Source organism: Myotis lucifugus, unplaced genomic scaffold (genome assembly GCF_000147115.1).
Source record: "Myotis lucifugus unplaced genomic scaffold, Myoluc2.0 scaffold_46, whole genome shotgun sequence".
Classification (NCBI taxonomy): domain Eukaryota; kingdom Metazoa; phylum Chordata; class Mammalia; order Chiroptera; family Vespertilionidae; genus Myotis; species Myotis lucifugus.
Window position 1 is genome coordinate 3,386,631 of NW_005871094.1, and position 18,661 is coordinate 3,405,291.

Below are 18,661 nucleotides of genomic sequence, written 5' to 3' on the forward strand. Positions count from 1 at the left end.
ACTCTTCCCCACCTCCTTGACATCTCTGGTTCCTTCAGCTCCATAAGCCTAAGTCATGTCTAAACCTTCCGTTTCCTTCACAAGGCCTCCTTCATGTCCTCCCCCCAGCCTTTCTTGTCCTCCTCAGGTAATTTCTTCCCCCTGGAACATCCTATTGTATTTTCTGTTATAAGCTAATGCTGTGGATATACACATGTCCCCTTTCTTTGTCCCCTATTTCCCTTTTTATCCTCTATCAAGAGTGTAAGCTCACTAAAGGTATAATCTGTGACTGATTGAATCTGCTGTCCCCACACACTCACAGGTGTCTTGGGTCTGGTAAATGCTCAATCAATGCAATGACAGGATGTAAGAAGAAGCACTGTGTCCAGCACTGGATCCTGCATAGGGGAGGTGATGGTGCTGCTGAAGTACAAAGAGCACACCTGGATGCTAGGCTCAGTGTGCAGTTCTTTATAAGCCAGGCAAGCCAGGCTAGTGGGCAAGAGAGAAAGAAGACTGAGATGGTTTATGAGAAACCGAGAATGTTCAGTCTGGGGTAGGGGCGGGGGCAAGCAGACAATATGGACCCTGATAGCCAACCTCACACATATAAAGGGTTTTCATGTATACGGATTAAACTAATTTGGAATCACTCCTGGGAAAAAGGTCTATGCACAATGGATAGGGGGACATCATTTCAAAACAAGAAATTGCTCAAAAGGACCAGCTTGCTTTGTGGATGGGGAGAGCTTCCCATCACGTGACATACTGAGAGGCAGGATCATAAATGATGAGGAAAAGATCTACAGCCAGTAAGATGCCAATCTGTATGAAGTTAAAAAAAAAACTTCTTTCTAAATCACAAGAACAGCCCTAGCCGGTTTGGCTCAGTGGATAGAGTGTCAGCTTATGGACTGAAGGGTCCTGGGTTCAATTCCGGTCAAGGGCACATGCCCGGATTGAGGGCTCGATCCCCAGTAGGGAGCGTGCAGGAGGCAACCAATCAATGATTCTCTCTCATCATTGATGTTTCTATCTTTCTCTCCCTCTCCCTTCCTCTCTGAAATCAATAAAAATTTATTTAAAAAAATAATAAAAAAACAAATCACAAGAACAACAATATAAATGGTGATCAACGGTGTTTAGATTCTAGAATCAACTTTACCTTATCTTGGGCAGGTTATGTAACGTCTCCATTATAATTAATATTCATCAGCATTATTATTTGTTAGAATTATTGGTTGGCCATAATGAAATATAAGCAAAAAAAGGATATGATTTGCTTTTGTAAAAAAACCTTAAAATTCAATGGAGGTTAAAGACAAACTTAACAGTAAACTTAAAACAATGTTATTAAAATGCAACCAATTTTTAAAGGTTTTTTTTAAATATTTTGTTTTAACACTTAAAATATGCAATTTGAGTCTCATTTGGTTGATGTGACGTTGGTACAATCACTTTGGAGGTGGGTTTTTGTAAAGCTGAAAATATAACTCTGTGGCCCAGAAATTCCAATCAGAGAGAACTAATGATGAGCAGTGGCTTTTAAAATTTGTATTTGTGTGCCAGTTAAAGGAATTTTGAAAAATGATATTCTCCTCCCCACATTTAAAAATTGATATTTAGTATCTTTCAGTATGAACTTAAATGGTAGCAAAGAATATACTTTGTTTAATATTATAAATAGTGACACTTTAAAAGCACTATTTTAAGTGTACCCAGTGGAATCTCAACACCATAGGGATTTGATATCCACCATTATACATATTAAATATATTCGAATAAGGTCCTCTCTGACAGTTGGTATTGTTCACTTTTCTCTTGGAATTATTATTTCTATTTTAGTTCCTCACTGAATTTCATCCATTAGAAATATATATTTATGCTTGAGAGTATCTTATTGATTACTCTATTGTAGTGTTCTGCCAAAAACTGTTTGTACAAATTAAAATCTAAGATAAATTAAAATTTTCTGTTACCACAAGACTAAATTTTAACATTTTTGTTTGAATTGCCATTATTATTATTTAGTACACAATAATTATTATTTAGTACACAATTGATTATAGCATAATTACTGATTACATGTATATTTTAAAGGCAAATATGTTATAATTTTATGAATCACTTTTAAACAAATAAAGTAAAATATCATTGGAAGCGCATCTCTCAGTGAGGTGGTTGATGTTCTGTGGATAAACAATACTTACTGCTGGAAGGTGGTAAAGTATTAATCTAAGTTGTATACTCTTCGGCCAGATTCATCTTTCTGACCACGGCTTCCCGGCTCACTTATAATGACTCCTTATCGTCTACTATGCAACATCTAAATGTTCAAGTCTTGCCCTGACTGGTTTGGCTCAGTGGATAGAGTGTCGGCCTGCGGACTGAAGGGTCCCAGGTTCGATTCCGGTCAAGGGCATGTACCTTGGTTGTGGGCACATCCCCAATAGGGGGTATGCAGGAGGCAGCTGATCGATGTTTCTCTCTCATCGATGTTTCTAACTCTCTATCCTTCTCCCTTCCTCTCTGTAAAAAATCAATAAAATATAGAAATGTTCAAGTCTTACCTTTTAAGACCCTTTGTTAATTGGTCTTACTTTTCCTATTAAATATTATCTCTCACAACCTTCTACTAGGACATCTGTTCCATCCAAACCTCTTTCCATTCCCCCTCTGAATACCAAGCAACCGCGCTGTGCTTCCTCTCCACCCCTGCAAAGCCCTTACTTACTCTTTGCAACTTCCTACATCGCGTTTGTCTTTCTCAGCCCCAGCACAGAGCTCATCGTCTCTGAAATCTTTCCAGACTCCAATCACCCTTTCTCTCTTTCATCCCCTCTGCTCTTATATTCTCTGCTGCACAAGAAGTACCTGATTATGTACTGTACTTTACCTGCCTAAGCTTAATTATATATCATACAAAATGTAGTATTTTATTATACATTCCTTTCTCCCCTAATTGTGTTAGGTTTTGTCAACCAGATCATAATTTGCTCCTATAATTAGCTTTTCATGAGAAGTGCTATGATCCTTTCCATGAGCTCAAAGAGATTTTTGAACCCAGGGAAAAGAACTTAGAGGGAAAAACTAAAGGTTTTCAAGTTCATAACAATGGTTGCTCATTTCTGCTGATGCTAAAAACAGTGTAAGTGTCTTTTCATGACAGTAGGAAGGCTATAGATCAAACAGTAAGAGGAACACATTTGAAAGAAGTAAAAGGAAATCATATTATAGATTATTAAGAGTGCCTATGAGTTTGAAATTGCTTTACTTTAAAGATCGTTTAGAATCACATGATGGACTAATCAAGTTCTGGAATGTCCTCAAGGAAGATGAATCTTAGGATTCTAAGCTTTCATGGAAATCAAGGCTGACACCTCATCTCAGCCACCGATGGCAGTCCTCAGTGGCTCTGTCCCTCTGCGCCTCTGTCCTTTTCCCTCCCTCTGGGGGATGACATCAGCATCCAGGAGACTCTTTCTGTGGCACATGTTCTCCTCAGGCCCCTTGACCAACTAAAGGTGGGCCTTTCCTTCGAGTGAGGCTCTGAAGGCAGCCTCACCAACCAGACAACAGTCAGGTTGCCAGTGACATAGCTCAGGTCCTACCTGTAGGCCGCCGTGCAGGTGTCCTTATACTCCTGGAGCTTCACGCACACCATGTTGAGGAACTGGTCTGAGTACGCGCTCAAGTCATGCATCAGATTCAGCAGGTCTTGCACTGTCTTCTCCACAATGATTGTGCTCTGCCAAGGACACAGAGAGGACACAGGCTCAGGAGTTGTTGTTTTTTTGTTTGTTTGTTTGTTTTTACTCAAGTAATAGGTAGGACAAGGAAAGATGGCTGAAATAATGCAATCATTTCAAACACTCAAGCTTTCCTGGGAGGGCATTTAAAAGTATTGATTAAAAATGACAACAAAATAAGTATCTTACATACAGCTGGTCTTCCCAAGATCTGAGAAGTGTTTTCTGTCAAAGGACATAGGCTAGGGGTTTTCAAATTGATTTCATGGAATTCTGGGCAGTCACAGCTATCTCTGTGGCTTTTCAGAAAGTGAATACATATTCAGTTGGGCCTGAATTTATCACCTCCAGGTCTGTACTTTGAGATGAGGGACCTATGGCAGGCAGCACAAAGAAAAAGCCTTCCATGACTTATTTTTAAAGTTTCAAAACCATCAATCTATTATGAATAACAACCACCATTTGTATTGTGCTTTACAGCCTCTAGAATGTTCTTACATACATGGCATATGTTATCTCACTGAGACACATAATGATCGTCACGATCATGAACATTTACTGGTTCTTGCAAGTACAAGGTACAGTGCTAGGGTTCTACATGCTTCACCTCACTTAAGCCTCTCAACACGCCCACCTGCTGGGTGAATCCTGTATTCATCCCTGTTTAAAGATGAACAAACAGGCTTAGAAACAGGTAGCACACAAAGCGAAGGCTCCAGGCTTTGCTCTTTTAACTACACCGTTCTGCCTCCCGGCTAGACCTGAGTTCTGCCTGTAGCCCCATCATTTTCTCATGAGATCACAGTACTTGCTACTGTTGTTGCCACTGTAGAAGCAACGTCCAAATAGACTCCGACATAGAGACAGGGAGCACTCTGCAGTAAACCAGTGTTATGTCTAAAAAGAGGCATAATCAGTGATTTTTCACTCTTTAAGAAAAGACTGAGTTATGTAAACCATTAGTTCATCTTTCAAAAGGAGCAGAATTACACTGGGGTAAATATTAATCACATGCTTAGCAGCTTGGAATCCTTTGGTCAATAAATGGTTTGTTGAATACGCATTTAATCAGACAGAATTGCATAGGCTACGGCAGACTTGGCCATAAAGTAAAGATTGGAAAAAACAATTTTTTCCATTCTGACAGTGACCCATGAAAGATCAACGGCATTTTATTATGCTTAAACGCAGACAGTGGGGCACAGGCTTTTGGTTAACTGTCTTTTTCTTCTAAACATAAAAAGAATGGATAAAAGTATGCAGCTTTTTTCTACACAATGGAGGATCCGCTTGTTATGTGTTTACATGTGTATGTTTATTCAAGATTATTTGCTTGTAGGGATTTTTTGTCTTTTTCCCCTCTCCACCCCCACACCCCGCCCCTGTAATTTCCCCCAGAGTAAAATATCCAGAAGGAGAAAGGAAGAACAGTTATATTCGGTAAGGCAAACCAAATTACCATCTCTATAGAATTCCCACAAGTTCAACTTCCTTTTCTGTATTGATTTTAAGATTAAAACACTGCAGATTCCCCTGATCCATAATCCCGTTTCTCTGTATTTGTGTGTGAGTGACAGGAATTGATTCTGCTTAGCTACATGTCCCCACGCTGCTAAGAAGAATCTAAAATCCTCATCCTGCTTCAGAACTCAGTATATCCTACAACATGTGGACAGCAATTAACAAAGGAGAGTCCATTTCAGCCTTCCTGACAAAGCCAGTGTCAAACCCAAAGCTCTGCGGGAAGATGAGCGCGGGCAGGATGAGCGGGGGAGATCGCGCAGATTGTTGAGGGACAGGGCCTGGCTCTCCTTTCAATTATGCCACTGGTAATCAGCCCGGGGCAGGTTTGGGTAACCTCTTCCTTTCTTATGACTCAATTTACTCTTCTAATAACCGAGGATAATGTGATGGCGCCGCTAATCTACTGGCCCTCATCACTCGAGTATTCACTGGGTGCCCCGCGCTTCTGCTGGGAAATAAACACTGTAATTGTTCCAGGCCTCCCAGGTGTGCTGGGGCTGCCTGACCAGATTACCAATTTCTCAAAAGCAAGCCTGGCATTCTCCTTTCATCCAGCTCCCACCCTCCCCGGCTGCTACTTGCTTATAATTTCTCAGGATCTTCAGGACGATACTACTAATAAAAGAAACAGGACTAATAACAGTAAAGCACATCAATAAACCCGGTTGTCGAATGGGAGGGGTGCTAGACACAGCCATCCCTGCATTTGGAAACCTCTCTGAGTGGACCAGTTTGGTCTGTATTTATCCCAGTGCTTCCGGGTGACCAGCACTGTGCTAATGACAGTGGGAGTGGAAGGGAGATGCAGACATAGAGGACCAATCCCTGGAGATAAGGATGTGGGGTAAACAGGACCTACAGGAGAAGTAGTGAGAATGCCATGGTTAATGTGAATGGTTGTGCTCACCAACCATTGTGATGCTGTGATTACAGACAATTTTCCAGCTATTTGCTTGGTTTACCTTGTCATGGCAGCACTCTGGATAGCCAGTCACTACATTCTCCTCAAGGAAAATGACACTCGTTTGCCAAATGATGGGTATTTTTACAAGGGAAAGAAGTTCCTATTTTTCACGAATTTATAATAATTTCCAAATCAGTGGCTCTGACAGATAAATGTTGAAAATATCAGATTCCTAACAAGGTCAGTTCTGTTTTCATTATATGATCTCTTTGGCATCACAAATGATTCATTGATTCATTATTAATTCCGGTATCTGACTATATTAAATGAATTCTAAGTAAAACCCTGATTTTATTCATTGTAATTTCTATTAAATATATCATAAATGATTGATATTTATACAGAAACAACTCAATTTTCATTTCTTGTGACTTATTACCAGGTAATCAAGTCTGGGCATGACATGAAAAATGAGAAAATGAAAAAAAATTCCCAGGATAGCTGATGCTATGAAATAATAACAACCAAAGTTTCTTACGGGGATACAAAGCAATCTAAAACACAGAGAGGGTGTGTGACCAGCTCTTTCAAAAACTGAATGACTAAATAAATGAAGACATGTGGCTCTTTGAGGCCTTGTTCATTTTTTGCTAAAATGGGGCTCTGTAGCATGATACTGACAGTGATATTATAAGAAATTGGCTCTAAGTTCAAATAACTTGACAAATGCCGAGTTAGAGAAACCTGAAGTGGTTTCTTCACTGGAGGACTGGAAACTTAACATGCTGATGCCATGGTGAATCTTAGAGGAGAATGTGGTAGTCAAACTTCCCCTAACGATTTAAGTAAAGAACAATTTTTCATAGCATATCTTTTTGCATCTACCAGGACAATGTTTCCAGAACATGGTTTGGGGACAACTCTCCCAGTTCTCTGGTCACACTGATGAGGACACTAGGCCAGATGACAAGCTTGAGGACGCAGAGTCTAGATGGGAACAGGGGAGAATCCAGGTCTCGTCCTCAGACTACACCCTTTCCTATACCCAGCTTTGTGTTTTTGTTTTTTATAAATTAAATCTTCATTGCTGAAAGTATTACATATGTCCCCTTTTCCCCCATTGACTCCTTTTAGCCTGCCTCCATGCCCTGCCCCAGGCCTTCACCACCCTATTGTCTGTGTCCATGGGTTATACATACATGCATACAAGTTCTTAGTTGATCTCCTGCCTCCCGCTCTAGCCTTCTCTCCAGCTCCCCTGAGCATGCCCACGCTGGGCTCCAACCATCCGTCTGCTAGTCAGGAATGACTGCACCAGGCTACTTCCTGCCTCTGTGCCTTTGAGGTTCCCAATCTCCATGCTGGGTATGCCCTTCCTAGCTCATGCCCTTCATCCTTGACGAGGTGGCTCAAGGGTTACCTGCTCTGATTTAAATGCCCCTCTTCTGTGCTACCAGAGCACCGTGGGTATAATTTTATCTCAAGTCTCAAGTGGGATATGACAACCACTGGGTCACTTACTTGACTATCTCTGCTGCTAGTCTATAAATTCCTTTGATCAGCAACTATACCTTGTATCCTCTACTACCAACTAGCAAGGCTTCTGGCATATTGCCAGTGCTCTATAAATGTTTATTAGATGAAATAATGCAAATGCATAGCCCATTAGGAACAGGGTAAAAACACAGATGTAGAGTAAAATTAGAAGGCCAGGTAGTGGGTTAAAACCCTGACTTGGTCAGGTGGAATTAGAACACAGCTCTTCAGTACACATTATTGGGTCTCAATTTCCAAATGAAGACTGAACACTGATTGTCACTGAAGGTCTTGGATTTTTCTATAAAAACACCTGACTGTATTATTTTCTATAATGTCAACCATATCCTATATAATAAAAGGCTAATAAGCAAATCAACTAAATGACTGGTTGCTATGATGCACACTGACCACCAGGGGGCAGACGCTCAATTCAGGAGCTGCCCCCTGGTGGTCAATGCACCAGAAGCCAGGCTCATGGCTGACAAGCGCAGCGGCAGTGGCAGGAGCCTCTCCCGCCTCTGTGGCAATGCTAAGGATGTCCAACTGCAACCTTAGCCCGCACCCCCGCGGGAAGCGGGCCTAAGCCATCAGTTGGATATCCCCTGAGGGCTCCTGGACTGCAAGAGGGTGCAGGCCAGGCTGAGGGACCTCCCTCCCGCTGAGTGCACGAATTTTGTGCACCGGGCCTCTAGTATATCTATATATATATAACCCTAATATGCAAATAGACTGAATGGCAGAACAACTGAGCAACTGGTTGCTATGACGTGCACTGACCAACAGGGGGAACACGCGGAACATGGTGGCGTTGGCAGTAGGCAGCAGAGTGCAGAATATGGCGGGCATCATCTGCGGCAGGATGGTGGAGCAGGTGAATGGGGGCACCAGACTAAGGCGGGGCACCAGTCGCTGTCATTGGGGCAAGCCTCTGGTGGTTACTGAAAATTCTTTGTTCCCGTGTGCTGCGGTCCCGCCCAGTGCTTGCACCTGCTGCTGCTCACACCTGCTGCCCACACCCGGCGCCACCCTGATTTCCCCTGAGGGCTTCTCCACCTCCCCCTGCTTCTGAGGGGTGATCGGGGCAGCAGCTGCCACTCACACTTGCTACTGGCACCGGTTCCAATAACTCTGCAGTGTCAGCGGGTGCAAGTGGGGCCAGCACTGTCAGTGCGTGGGAGCGGTGGTGGAGGGAGTGGGGCCGCAGGCAGATGGCACTGGGGACTGTGGTGGGAAAGGACGGGTAGGTGCGCAGAGGATGGGCTGAGACCAGTCCCTGTGCCCACCACAGCCTTGTGGCCCACAGTTCCTTTCAAGGTGCACAAATTTGTGCACTGTGCCCCTAGTATGTATGTATGTATACACACACACATATATACAACTAAACATGATAATTTTAAAGTTTTAACACATAAATAAATTCACAATTGAGGAAAAAAACACAAGTCTGGACCATGGCAGCTCTGTATTTGTGCTGTTTTACCTGTGGAGCAGGGATGGCTCAGAGATGCCACAAAGAACTGAGGGTTCTGGGAAACTGCTTTAGGAAGAATTTGAAAGAAACATAAACAAATCATCTATCACTTCAGACACACCCACTACCACACACACATACAGCAATTGTGGAGGGAGGGGCTACCTGAATGTCTGATGATAACAATAATGTTTCTGTTTATTGTTACAGAATCAACTATAATTTGCAAAACTTGCCATACCATATTGTCCTCCCAATTAGCTGGCTGTAAACAATGCTAACTCCAGTCTTACGGTGGTGATCACTCTGTAGTGTAACAAATACCAAATTATAATGCTGGATACCTGAAAATTACATAATGTTACATACCAATTTTACCTTAATTAGGAAAATAGTAACGAACAATGACTACTGACAAAAGCCAAAAGGAAATCTGCTGTTTCTAATCTCCATTTTGATTTGTGTGATGTTGAGAATGCACTGAAGGTGCTTGCTTTCTCAGTGAGCCCGCTGGTAAAAGGCTGTTCCCAGGGGTTCATTGCCTGAGGAACTGGCCTTCCACTCTCCTCCGTCACCCTTCCCCGCACAGGCAGGCCTTTACACAGCTGTATCTCCCGCAGAAGTGAGTGCTGATGTCCAGCAAAACATGAACACAATATTCACAGATGTGTTCCTTATAATAACCAATAATAAGAATGAAAGCGATCCTCATGCCCATCAATAATTGAATGGGTAAATAAATTGAGGTGAATTCATACAGTGGAATGCAGCACAGAGATGAAATGGAGGAACTATTGCTACACTTGACAACAGGGATGTTTCACAGACCACAGGCTGAGTGCAAGTAACATGGTTTTGTTATTATTGTGGTTCAAGAAAAAGGTAAAAGTAAGCTCTGGGGATAGAAGTCAGAACAGTGGAGGAGCCAGTCCTGATGGGAAGGGAAGAACCTGCCAGGTGCTGAAAATATCTTGCTTGGGCAGCTGTTGCCTAAGTAAAAACATATGTAAAAACTCTTTGCTCTTAAGATTTGTGCACTCCACAGTTTGTAATTTTAATATCAAAAGAAAAAATGTAAAATTATATCTGATTCTATTTCTCACCAATTTACCGCTCTTTCATGCACTAGGGCCCATATTTTCCAGATTACCCATAAGGCCTTCATGACAGGGCTCTGTCTACCCTCCAGCCTCTTCGCCTACCACTTCCCTCTTGCCCCTCTAGGACCTGGCTACCTGGGCTTCTTCAGTTCTTCCTCTCCTTGCAGGGCCGTATACTTCCTGCAAACTTCTGTCCCTTTTTTGCTTTTCTAGAGTATTTTTTCTTTTTATTAATCCTCACCTGAGGATATTTTTTTCCATTGATTTTTAGAGAGAGTGGAAAGGAGGGAGGGAGGGGGAGAAAAAGAGAGAGTGACAGGGAGAGAGAGAGACAGACAGACAGACAGACAGAGAGAGAGAAACATTGATAACATTGATTGGTTGCCTCCGGCACGTACCCAGATGCAGGCTGATGCTCTAACCACTGAACAACACAGACCAGGGCTCAAGTATTTTTTCTTATCTTTCAGGTTACAACTAAACACTCCTTTCTGTGGGAAGACTCTCCCTAGCCCCTATTAGGTCCTCCTGTTAGAAACACCTAAAACACCTCTCACCCCTTCCCTTTGGTTCTCTTTCACCTTTGCAAGGGGAGGGAGAGACATCTGGCTGGTGGTTACACCTGTGCATGTTAAATATCAATTCTGAACAGTTTATGTCCAACCCTAATACAAATGAATTGGTACCACTTCCAAAATGTGTCTGAGCAAACCATCTGTACGTGTATGACTATTTTATCATAATGCTTTCTCTTGTGGCATATATTTAAAATGTGGAGATGTAGCAGTACTGTTGGCAACACTACTATAGGCCACTAAATAAAAAAGTGTTCAGGAGGATCAGAAGTTATTTGGAGAAAGAGCAGGGAATTTAACTAAGATTAATACATATTTATTAAGTAATATTGTCTCTGTGCCAAATATTAGGGTAACTGTAGGCAACAAAAAGCCAGATGAGACAAGACTGCCGCCCTCCAGTGATCTCAGATGTTAGTAAAACAATGAAGTGTCACAGTGCTACTCCAGCATCTGTACCCCGTCCAGTGGAGGGCCGGGGAGGAGAGAGCTCACCAGGCTGCAGTGGAAGGTGGGGAGTGGTGAGGAAGAGGATGTTATCATTGAACTGAGTCCTGAAAGATAAACAGCAACTTGTAGATTAAAAAGATGGGAGAAGAAGCACTCAAGTAATGCAGCAGCATAAACATGACATGGTGTGGGATTCAGGATTTGCAAGTGGTTCTTCAGGCTGGGTGAAGGGTGTGTGTGTGTGTGTGTAGATCAGGACGGCGAGCTGAGGAAGGCAGCTAGAAGCTAGATCCTGGAGGTTCTTCTATAACATACACAAACATAGAACCTAAATATTTTTAATATCCCTCTGTTCCCCTTTTCCAACAAGAAAACACACAAACTAATCCAATCTGATATCACTAATCACTGGATAATCCACTCAAAGTGAAGGAAGATCATTTCAAAAGGTCCCACTGTCAAAAGGACAAATATATTCATACAGACAACAGGGGAATACATTCTGAAGCTCTGTTTGGCAGCCTAAAGAGTCAGGAAGAATTTATGAATAGGCTTAACAAAGAAAATCTGAGCCAAAAAGGTTGTACAGTTAGGAAAACTGTATCCCTTTAGAATTCACGTAAGTAATTATAGAATTTACTAGAGGCCCGGTGCACGAAATTCGTGCATAGGGGGTGGGTCCCTCAGCCCGACCTGCACCCTCTCCAATCTGGGAGCCCTCAGGGGAGCCCTCTCCAATCTGGGATCCCTCTCCAACCCGGGAGCCCTGATGGCTTAGGCCCACTCCCTGTGGTTCTCTGTTCTCTGTGGGGCCTGGCCGCTCTGCGCCCCCTGCCCAGAAGCTCTCCACAGCCCAGAAACTCTCCATGGCCGGGGCAGGACACTTGCCTCGTCACAGCAGCGACAAAGCAAGCATTCCACCAGGCTGCTCATGATGCCCGGTCTCAGTGGCCGCCCCCCAGGACTGGGGGACTCCAGCAGGGCTGAGGGGACTGGGCGCTGCCATCTTTTGCCTATGGGCGCTGCCATCTTTTGCGATGGAGTGATGGCTAATTTGCATATTACCCCCCCCCCTTTTTTAATTAGATAGAATTTGCCACCTGGCCAGTGTGGCTCAGTTGGTTGGGCATCGACTTGTGCACTGAAAGGTTGCTGGTTTGATTCCTGGCCAGCACACATGCCTGGGTTGCAGGCTGGCTTCCCGGCAGAGAATGTGCAGGAGGCAGCTGATCAATGTTTTGCTCTCTCACTGATGCTTCTTTCTCTCTCCCTTTCCCTTCTTCTTCCTCTAAAAATCAATTTAAAAATTTTTATTTCCTAATTAAAAACTTGGAAAATGTATGTGAAGTAAATTACTGATAATATATTTTTTAACATTTTAGGTAAAGTATTATTTCTGGTTGAATAAACTCTATCCCTAATATATCTGATAAGTACAGCTGGTATGTTAGGAAGTTTCTTTAGGGATTTGTGATTTCATATTCAAAACAAAATAGCAGGAAAGGGAAAGAAGTGTACAATAGTTGTGTATAATTAGGCAATAAGATCCCAGGGGCATCTTTGTTTCCCTAACTAATATGAGGTAATAAAAGAAATATTTGTTGACTTACATACTTCAAATCAATGCTACTCTATATCCAGGTGATCAATTCCCCTTGATGTATAATGGGACCCAGAGAGTGGAAATAAATCAATGAACAGGTAGGTGCACATTAGCACTTGTAAGACATATGCCCACCTGCAGGGTCCCAATAGACAGACAGACACACACACCATATATCACACATTTCAAAAGACCTTAAGGTTGCTATTCAGCAAAATACATAGTACTACATGTTAGGGGGGACTGAAAAGTATAATAATTACTATACCAAAAAGTATAAGAATTGCTATAGCACTTCTTTTGTTCCAGGCAATGTTCTTGGTTGAAAACATGGTCTCTTTTTCCAGGGGGTGATGATAATGTAGTTGATAATGAAACAGAATATCATTTGGAACAACAAACAAGTAATATTCCAAGAGAAGTTGCAAGTAAGTGCAACAGACAATATAGGAGAATAGGAGTAAAAGGGTGGGAGAGCCTGAAATGTGGATGGGGGATGGGTGAGGTTTGGAGAGGAAGAGGAAAGGTATTTTAGACAAGATAAAAGGTGTATGCAAAGGCTGGGAGTAAGGGTGAGCAAACAGGGGACCAGAGTGGCTACAGGAGGGGATTCCTGTTGAGGACTTGGAGGAGAAAGGGTTGACTGGACTTGGGAGCCAGCCTGTGGATGGTGTGAATGACAGGTGCAGATGGAGAGAAACAGACCACGGTGTTAGGTAGTGGAGCTCAGAATCCTAATTCTAGAGCTGAAAGTAACTCTTGCTACCTAGTCTAATTCTTTAGTTTTAACAAAAGGAAAACAACTAAGTCAAATACTAAAGGGCCTATCATAGATACATAGCTAATTTAGGATACTTCAAAATCTAGAAACCAGGTCTAAAAACTAAATCCAGCTCCCTCTGGCCAGAGCTGATGATTAGAGTATCAAAACAGAATAAATTATTGCAGGTGATCATATTTATTTTAAAAATATAAAAAAAATCAATGCGCAGAGAAAGCAAAAAACAAAAACAACCTCTCATTTATCAAATTCCTCTTTGAGAATTAATAAATAAAGAGAAAGAATTAGACATTTACTCTGTCTTTCCAGAAGGATCTTTATTTTGCGATTACTAAATAATGAAAGCTCTTTAAGGAAGACTGCCAGCGTAGGCACGAAAAAACAGAACCAGAAAATCATTTTGGAGCCCCCAAATAGAACAGTTGGTCAGGTAAAAATTATCAACTAGTGCTCAGACAAACAGATGAAAGTTGATAGGAAAGGAACAATTTTGTAATGGCAAGGTTATACCGGACAGATGACTTTCTGGTCATATGAGGAAGACTGTAACTGCCCCACGGGGGGATCAGATGGTCACAATCTCTTTCAGAGGTCAATCTTAGCATCACTAATGTGAGGAAGCCAGCTTGTGCAGGTTTGCAGATGTGATGGAACATGATATATAAAGATTTAATATAGCAAATCACATTATAATCAAATTGTTGAAAACTAGTGATAAACAGAAAAATCTTAAAAGCAGCAAGATAAAAAAAGAGAGAGATTTGAAAACAAGCAAGAATTCAGGCTTTTTGATGACCATTTCTATGTTCTCTTTAATACTCCATACTGTGCCTCCTCCTGGGAAATGGTGTTAGATGAAGAAGGATTTTATCAGGTTGACATATGGGATGAATTAGAGAAGTGAATGTTCAAACAAGAAGATTGACTTAGGCCCCAACAATAGTTTAGGGTGGCTTGGACATTCATGATAGGAGAAAAAGAGGGTTCAACAGAAAAAAAGAGTGGGTCAAAGACAAAACAGATATCAAGAAAACAAAACAAAATAAAAGCTAAGGTAGAAGAGTTTCAAGAAAAAGAAAGGTCTAGGGGAAGGGCATCTGACTTTTAAGTAACAACCCAGACACAGAGTTCTCCAACATGGAAAGAAGAACTCCAATGGAGGACTTCCTCCCTGGAATATTGTGAAAAAAACTCCAGTGGAGGACCTCCTCCCTGGAATCTTGTGGAAAGAAGAACTCCAACAGAGTAATTATGGAATCTTGTGGAAAGAACTCCAATGGAGGACTTCCTCCCTAGAATCTTGTGGAAAGAAGAATTACAACAGAGGACGTACTCCCTGGAATTTTATGTCCCAGCTATATCTTTCTAAATATTGTCTTTCTGTGCAAATGGCCTAATAATATTGGACTTACTCCTTGGATTCTTTGGAAGGAAGAATTCCAATGGAGGACGTACTCCCTGGAATTTTATGTCACATAATTTGCTCAAAGAAAACTGTAATAAAGGAAGCAGTATAAAAGTTAAAAGGCATGAAAACACACACACACAAATATAAATGACCTTATAGAAAATAGGTCTTCAAAGGTAACCAAATTCTAGCCCAGCCATGGGCAAACTACGGCCCGCGCAGGCCGGATCCGGCCTGTTTGAAATGAATAAAACTAAAAAAAAAAAAAGACCGTACCCTTTTATGTAATGATGTTTACTTTGAATTTATATTAGTTCACATAAACACTCCATCCATGCTTTTGTTCCGGCCCTCCGGTCCAGTTTAAGAACCCATTGTGGCCCTCGAGTCAAAGAGTTTGCCCACCCCTGTTCTAGCCCCTCGTTAACTTGATGGTGAAGACAAAATATCCAAGTACCATTATTTCCTTTTTCTTATATTGAGCGTACCTGTAATTATGAATAACACTTATATTTACTATCAATAGCATTTATAGTCTAGAATAAATGTGAATATTAGAATAAACTACCTGTCATTCATCTGTCAATCTATCCAATATTTACTGAGTACCTACTATGTGCCAGGCACTACATTATGCTACATCTGGGAATCCACAATTATAACGAAGTGTGCCATACAATATAGGTCTAAGTGCTTCATATGCATTATCTTATTTAACTCCTATAAATTTTATTTAACGTGTATAAGGTGGGTAATTATCCCTATTTTACAGTTGAGGAAATAGAAGTACTAAGAGATCAAAGAGTTGGCCGAGGTCACATAATTAGTTCATCCAGGATTTGGACTCAGGCAACCTGCATCTTTTGTTGCTTCTAGCAGAAACAAAGAAACAGTGAGTGATGAGTTAGTCTTTTTCAGCTACAATGTGGTGAAGTGAATGATGAGTGATTATGGAAGGTCACTGTGACCTTCAGATGACGGTTTTAGCAGTGGTTTTGGTGACAGCAGAACCAGATTTACAGGAAGCTGTGAAGGCAGTGTGTGGCGAGGGACAAGAGACCCATTTGAGACATATGTCAGTGAGAGGAAGGTGTGAGTGATCCAGCAAGTAGGCAGGACAGAGTCAGGAGAGGAAACGGAGGTGGGGCCTCCTGCTGCTCAGCAGGCTGTCCTGGCAACACAGGCCACTCCAGCACCTACAGGGAAGAGATTCTTTAATGACAGCTTCCCTCTCTTCCCAATTTCCTGATACACCAACCCCTTACCTTACCCAGAACTGAGACCTCAGACAAAATAACTGGACTTTGGACAGAAGATGGCCATACAGGCTCAGGCTGTAATTCAAACTTTCTCAGGCTCATCTTTCGGAAATTATGTTTTTGCATAATTTTCCATGCCCTGCTAACAATATCACCACAGCATTTTCTAACACCCTTTCTCCTGAGAACTCAGAGTGCTTTGCAAATATCTCAATCGATACCCCAGCAGATTGCAGAAAGTAGAGCAGTCATTATCATTCCTATATTTGAGCAAGTCTGACACCTAAAGCAGTTTCAAGGAATAAGAATAGCACTCAGAAATAGAGGTTCGTAAAGAACTCTAGAACACGAAGCTGCCATCAGAGGTGGTCTCAGATGCCTGCATTTCTCCATGTCCCTCAAATTCTCATTCCACTTTGACTAGGTTCTGTAACGTCGCAAAGCATCTGCCTTCACAGAAATCCCTCTCTTGATGTAACGGTATTATTCCAGCATTTTATGGGGCTATTCTGTCCTTTTAAAGATCACATGTCCTCAGCCACTCCATTTAGTGCCAATAAACAAACAAATCTGGAAATTCACGAAGCAGAACCTCTACGGTTCTTCCTTTTGCTGGCAAAGGCAAGGTCCCTTCAGCAGGAGGCCCCAGTGACCCACGCAGGGGCACAATTCATTAGGGAAGAGCCACAGGTCTATAAATCAACATGTCAGAAGAGGACGTGGGGCTGGGCCCGTGGGAGAGGCACACCACACACACGTTTGCTCCGCTCTGTGCAGCTCGCCTGTCTTTGGAGGCTCACACCATATAATCATCAATTATGCTGACAAGTTTCCCACACATCGTTTCAGCCTCAGTTACTCCCGCACCTCAGGGGTGAGATCCAGAGCCCTCCAAGGAGGAGAAGGAGCGGGGAGCGGGGCTTCCAGGAAAGCAGCACATCTGGAGCTGTTTGGGGAGGAGCGGGAGAGAGAGCGCACAAACATACATGCACCAGGGGAAGTTGGTTAAAGGGTAGAGATACAGTGTCTCAGACCCAGAGGGACAACAACATTTGAGAGGAGCTAACGAATTTTATTTATTTTTTAAAATGTGTTTATTGATTTCAGAGAGAAGGGAGAGAGAGCGCGAGGGATAGAAACATCAACGATGAGCAAGAATCATTGATTGGCTGCCCCCTACTGGGAATCCAGCCCGCAACTCGAAACTCAGACATATGCCCTGACTGGGAATCGAACCGTGATCTCCTGGTTCATGGATCAACGCTCAACCCCTGAGCCACACTGGCCAGGCAAGAGTTAATGAATTTTAAAAAGTAGATCTTGTTCTTGACAAAACTGGTCGTTGTAAACCCACCATTCCAGCTCTTTCTAGGAATCAAGTTAAGTGCTCCGTGACTTCGGCATGCTGGGAAAAATACTGTGCACCACTGGGCAAAAATCAAATGATTCCAAACACCACCTGCCTTGGGGATATGGAACAAATTACTCTCCCTTTCTTTATTCACGAAAGATGTGACACCCTTCATTAACCATGGTGACATCTCTATCCTGCCCACCATAAGGCCAAGGAGGGCTTTAACTCATTTCCCCAAGTTTAGGAGCTGAGTCTGTCACACTACCTTTCCTAGATCTTAGCTATGAAAGCACGTTATCTGTGCAGAAACAGGCCCATATGGAATTAGAAATTACCAGAACGCAATCTGAGAAGCAAACTCAGTGGCATCCTGCCAATGTCTGTGTGACAGGAACAGAACCACCCACATCCTGCCCAAGAATGCACTCTTCTCCCGAGTCCAAGAAGAGCTGGTGGTTCATAACCGGACTATGGAAGCTTTGATGCATTTCTTTCTAACACAGTGTCTTCACACAGGAAACACCCATGCCACTGGGAAGGATACAGCCAACACAATACAATGATTTCCAAACTTTAGGATTTCACCGACCAGGAAAAATAAATGGATCAACATACACCCAACTTCTTATTTCACAAATTATGATGCTTAAAATAAAACGAAACAAAACCAGAGCACCTTCAATTCCATTGTTTTAGAAATGTACTAGTATGATAAAAGTATGATTATTTTACTACCAAAAATAGGAGGAAAAATAGTAATATAAGTGCAACCTTTCCCAAGAAAGTAAACCAGAACACACACACACACACACACACACACACACACACACACACATTCTCTATTGACTTCACCCATTTCCTGTGGATCCTGTTGGACTGGCTGGCCCGGGCTGGTGGACCGGCTTTGGGGACCACTCTAGGAAGGTGTGTTTGTTGTCACTAACAGTACATTTATTGCAGGT

General features: G+C 42.3%; 1 protein-coding gene across 1 annotated transcript in view; it reads right to left on the reverse strand.

The window, feature by feature from the left end:
- Positions 1–18,661, reverse strand: part of EXOC4 (exocyst complex component 4) — a 719,168-nt gene that overhangs the window by 145,608 nt on the left and 554,899 nt on the right. Inside the window, exon 12 of the mRNA XM_006088330.3 lies at positions 3,594–3,730. Within this exon, the coding sequence (XP_006088392.3) occupies positions 3,594–3,730 (137 nt within the window). The remainder of the gene's footprint in view (positions 1–3,593; positions 3,731–18,661) is intronic.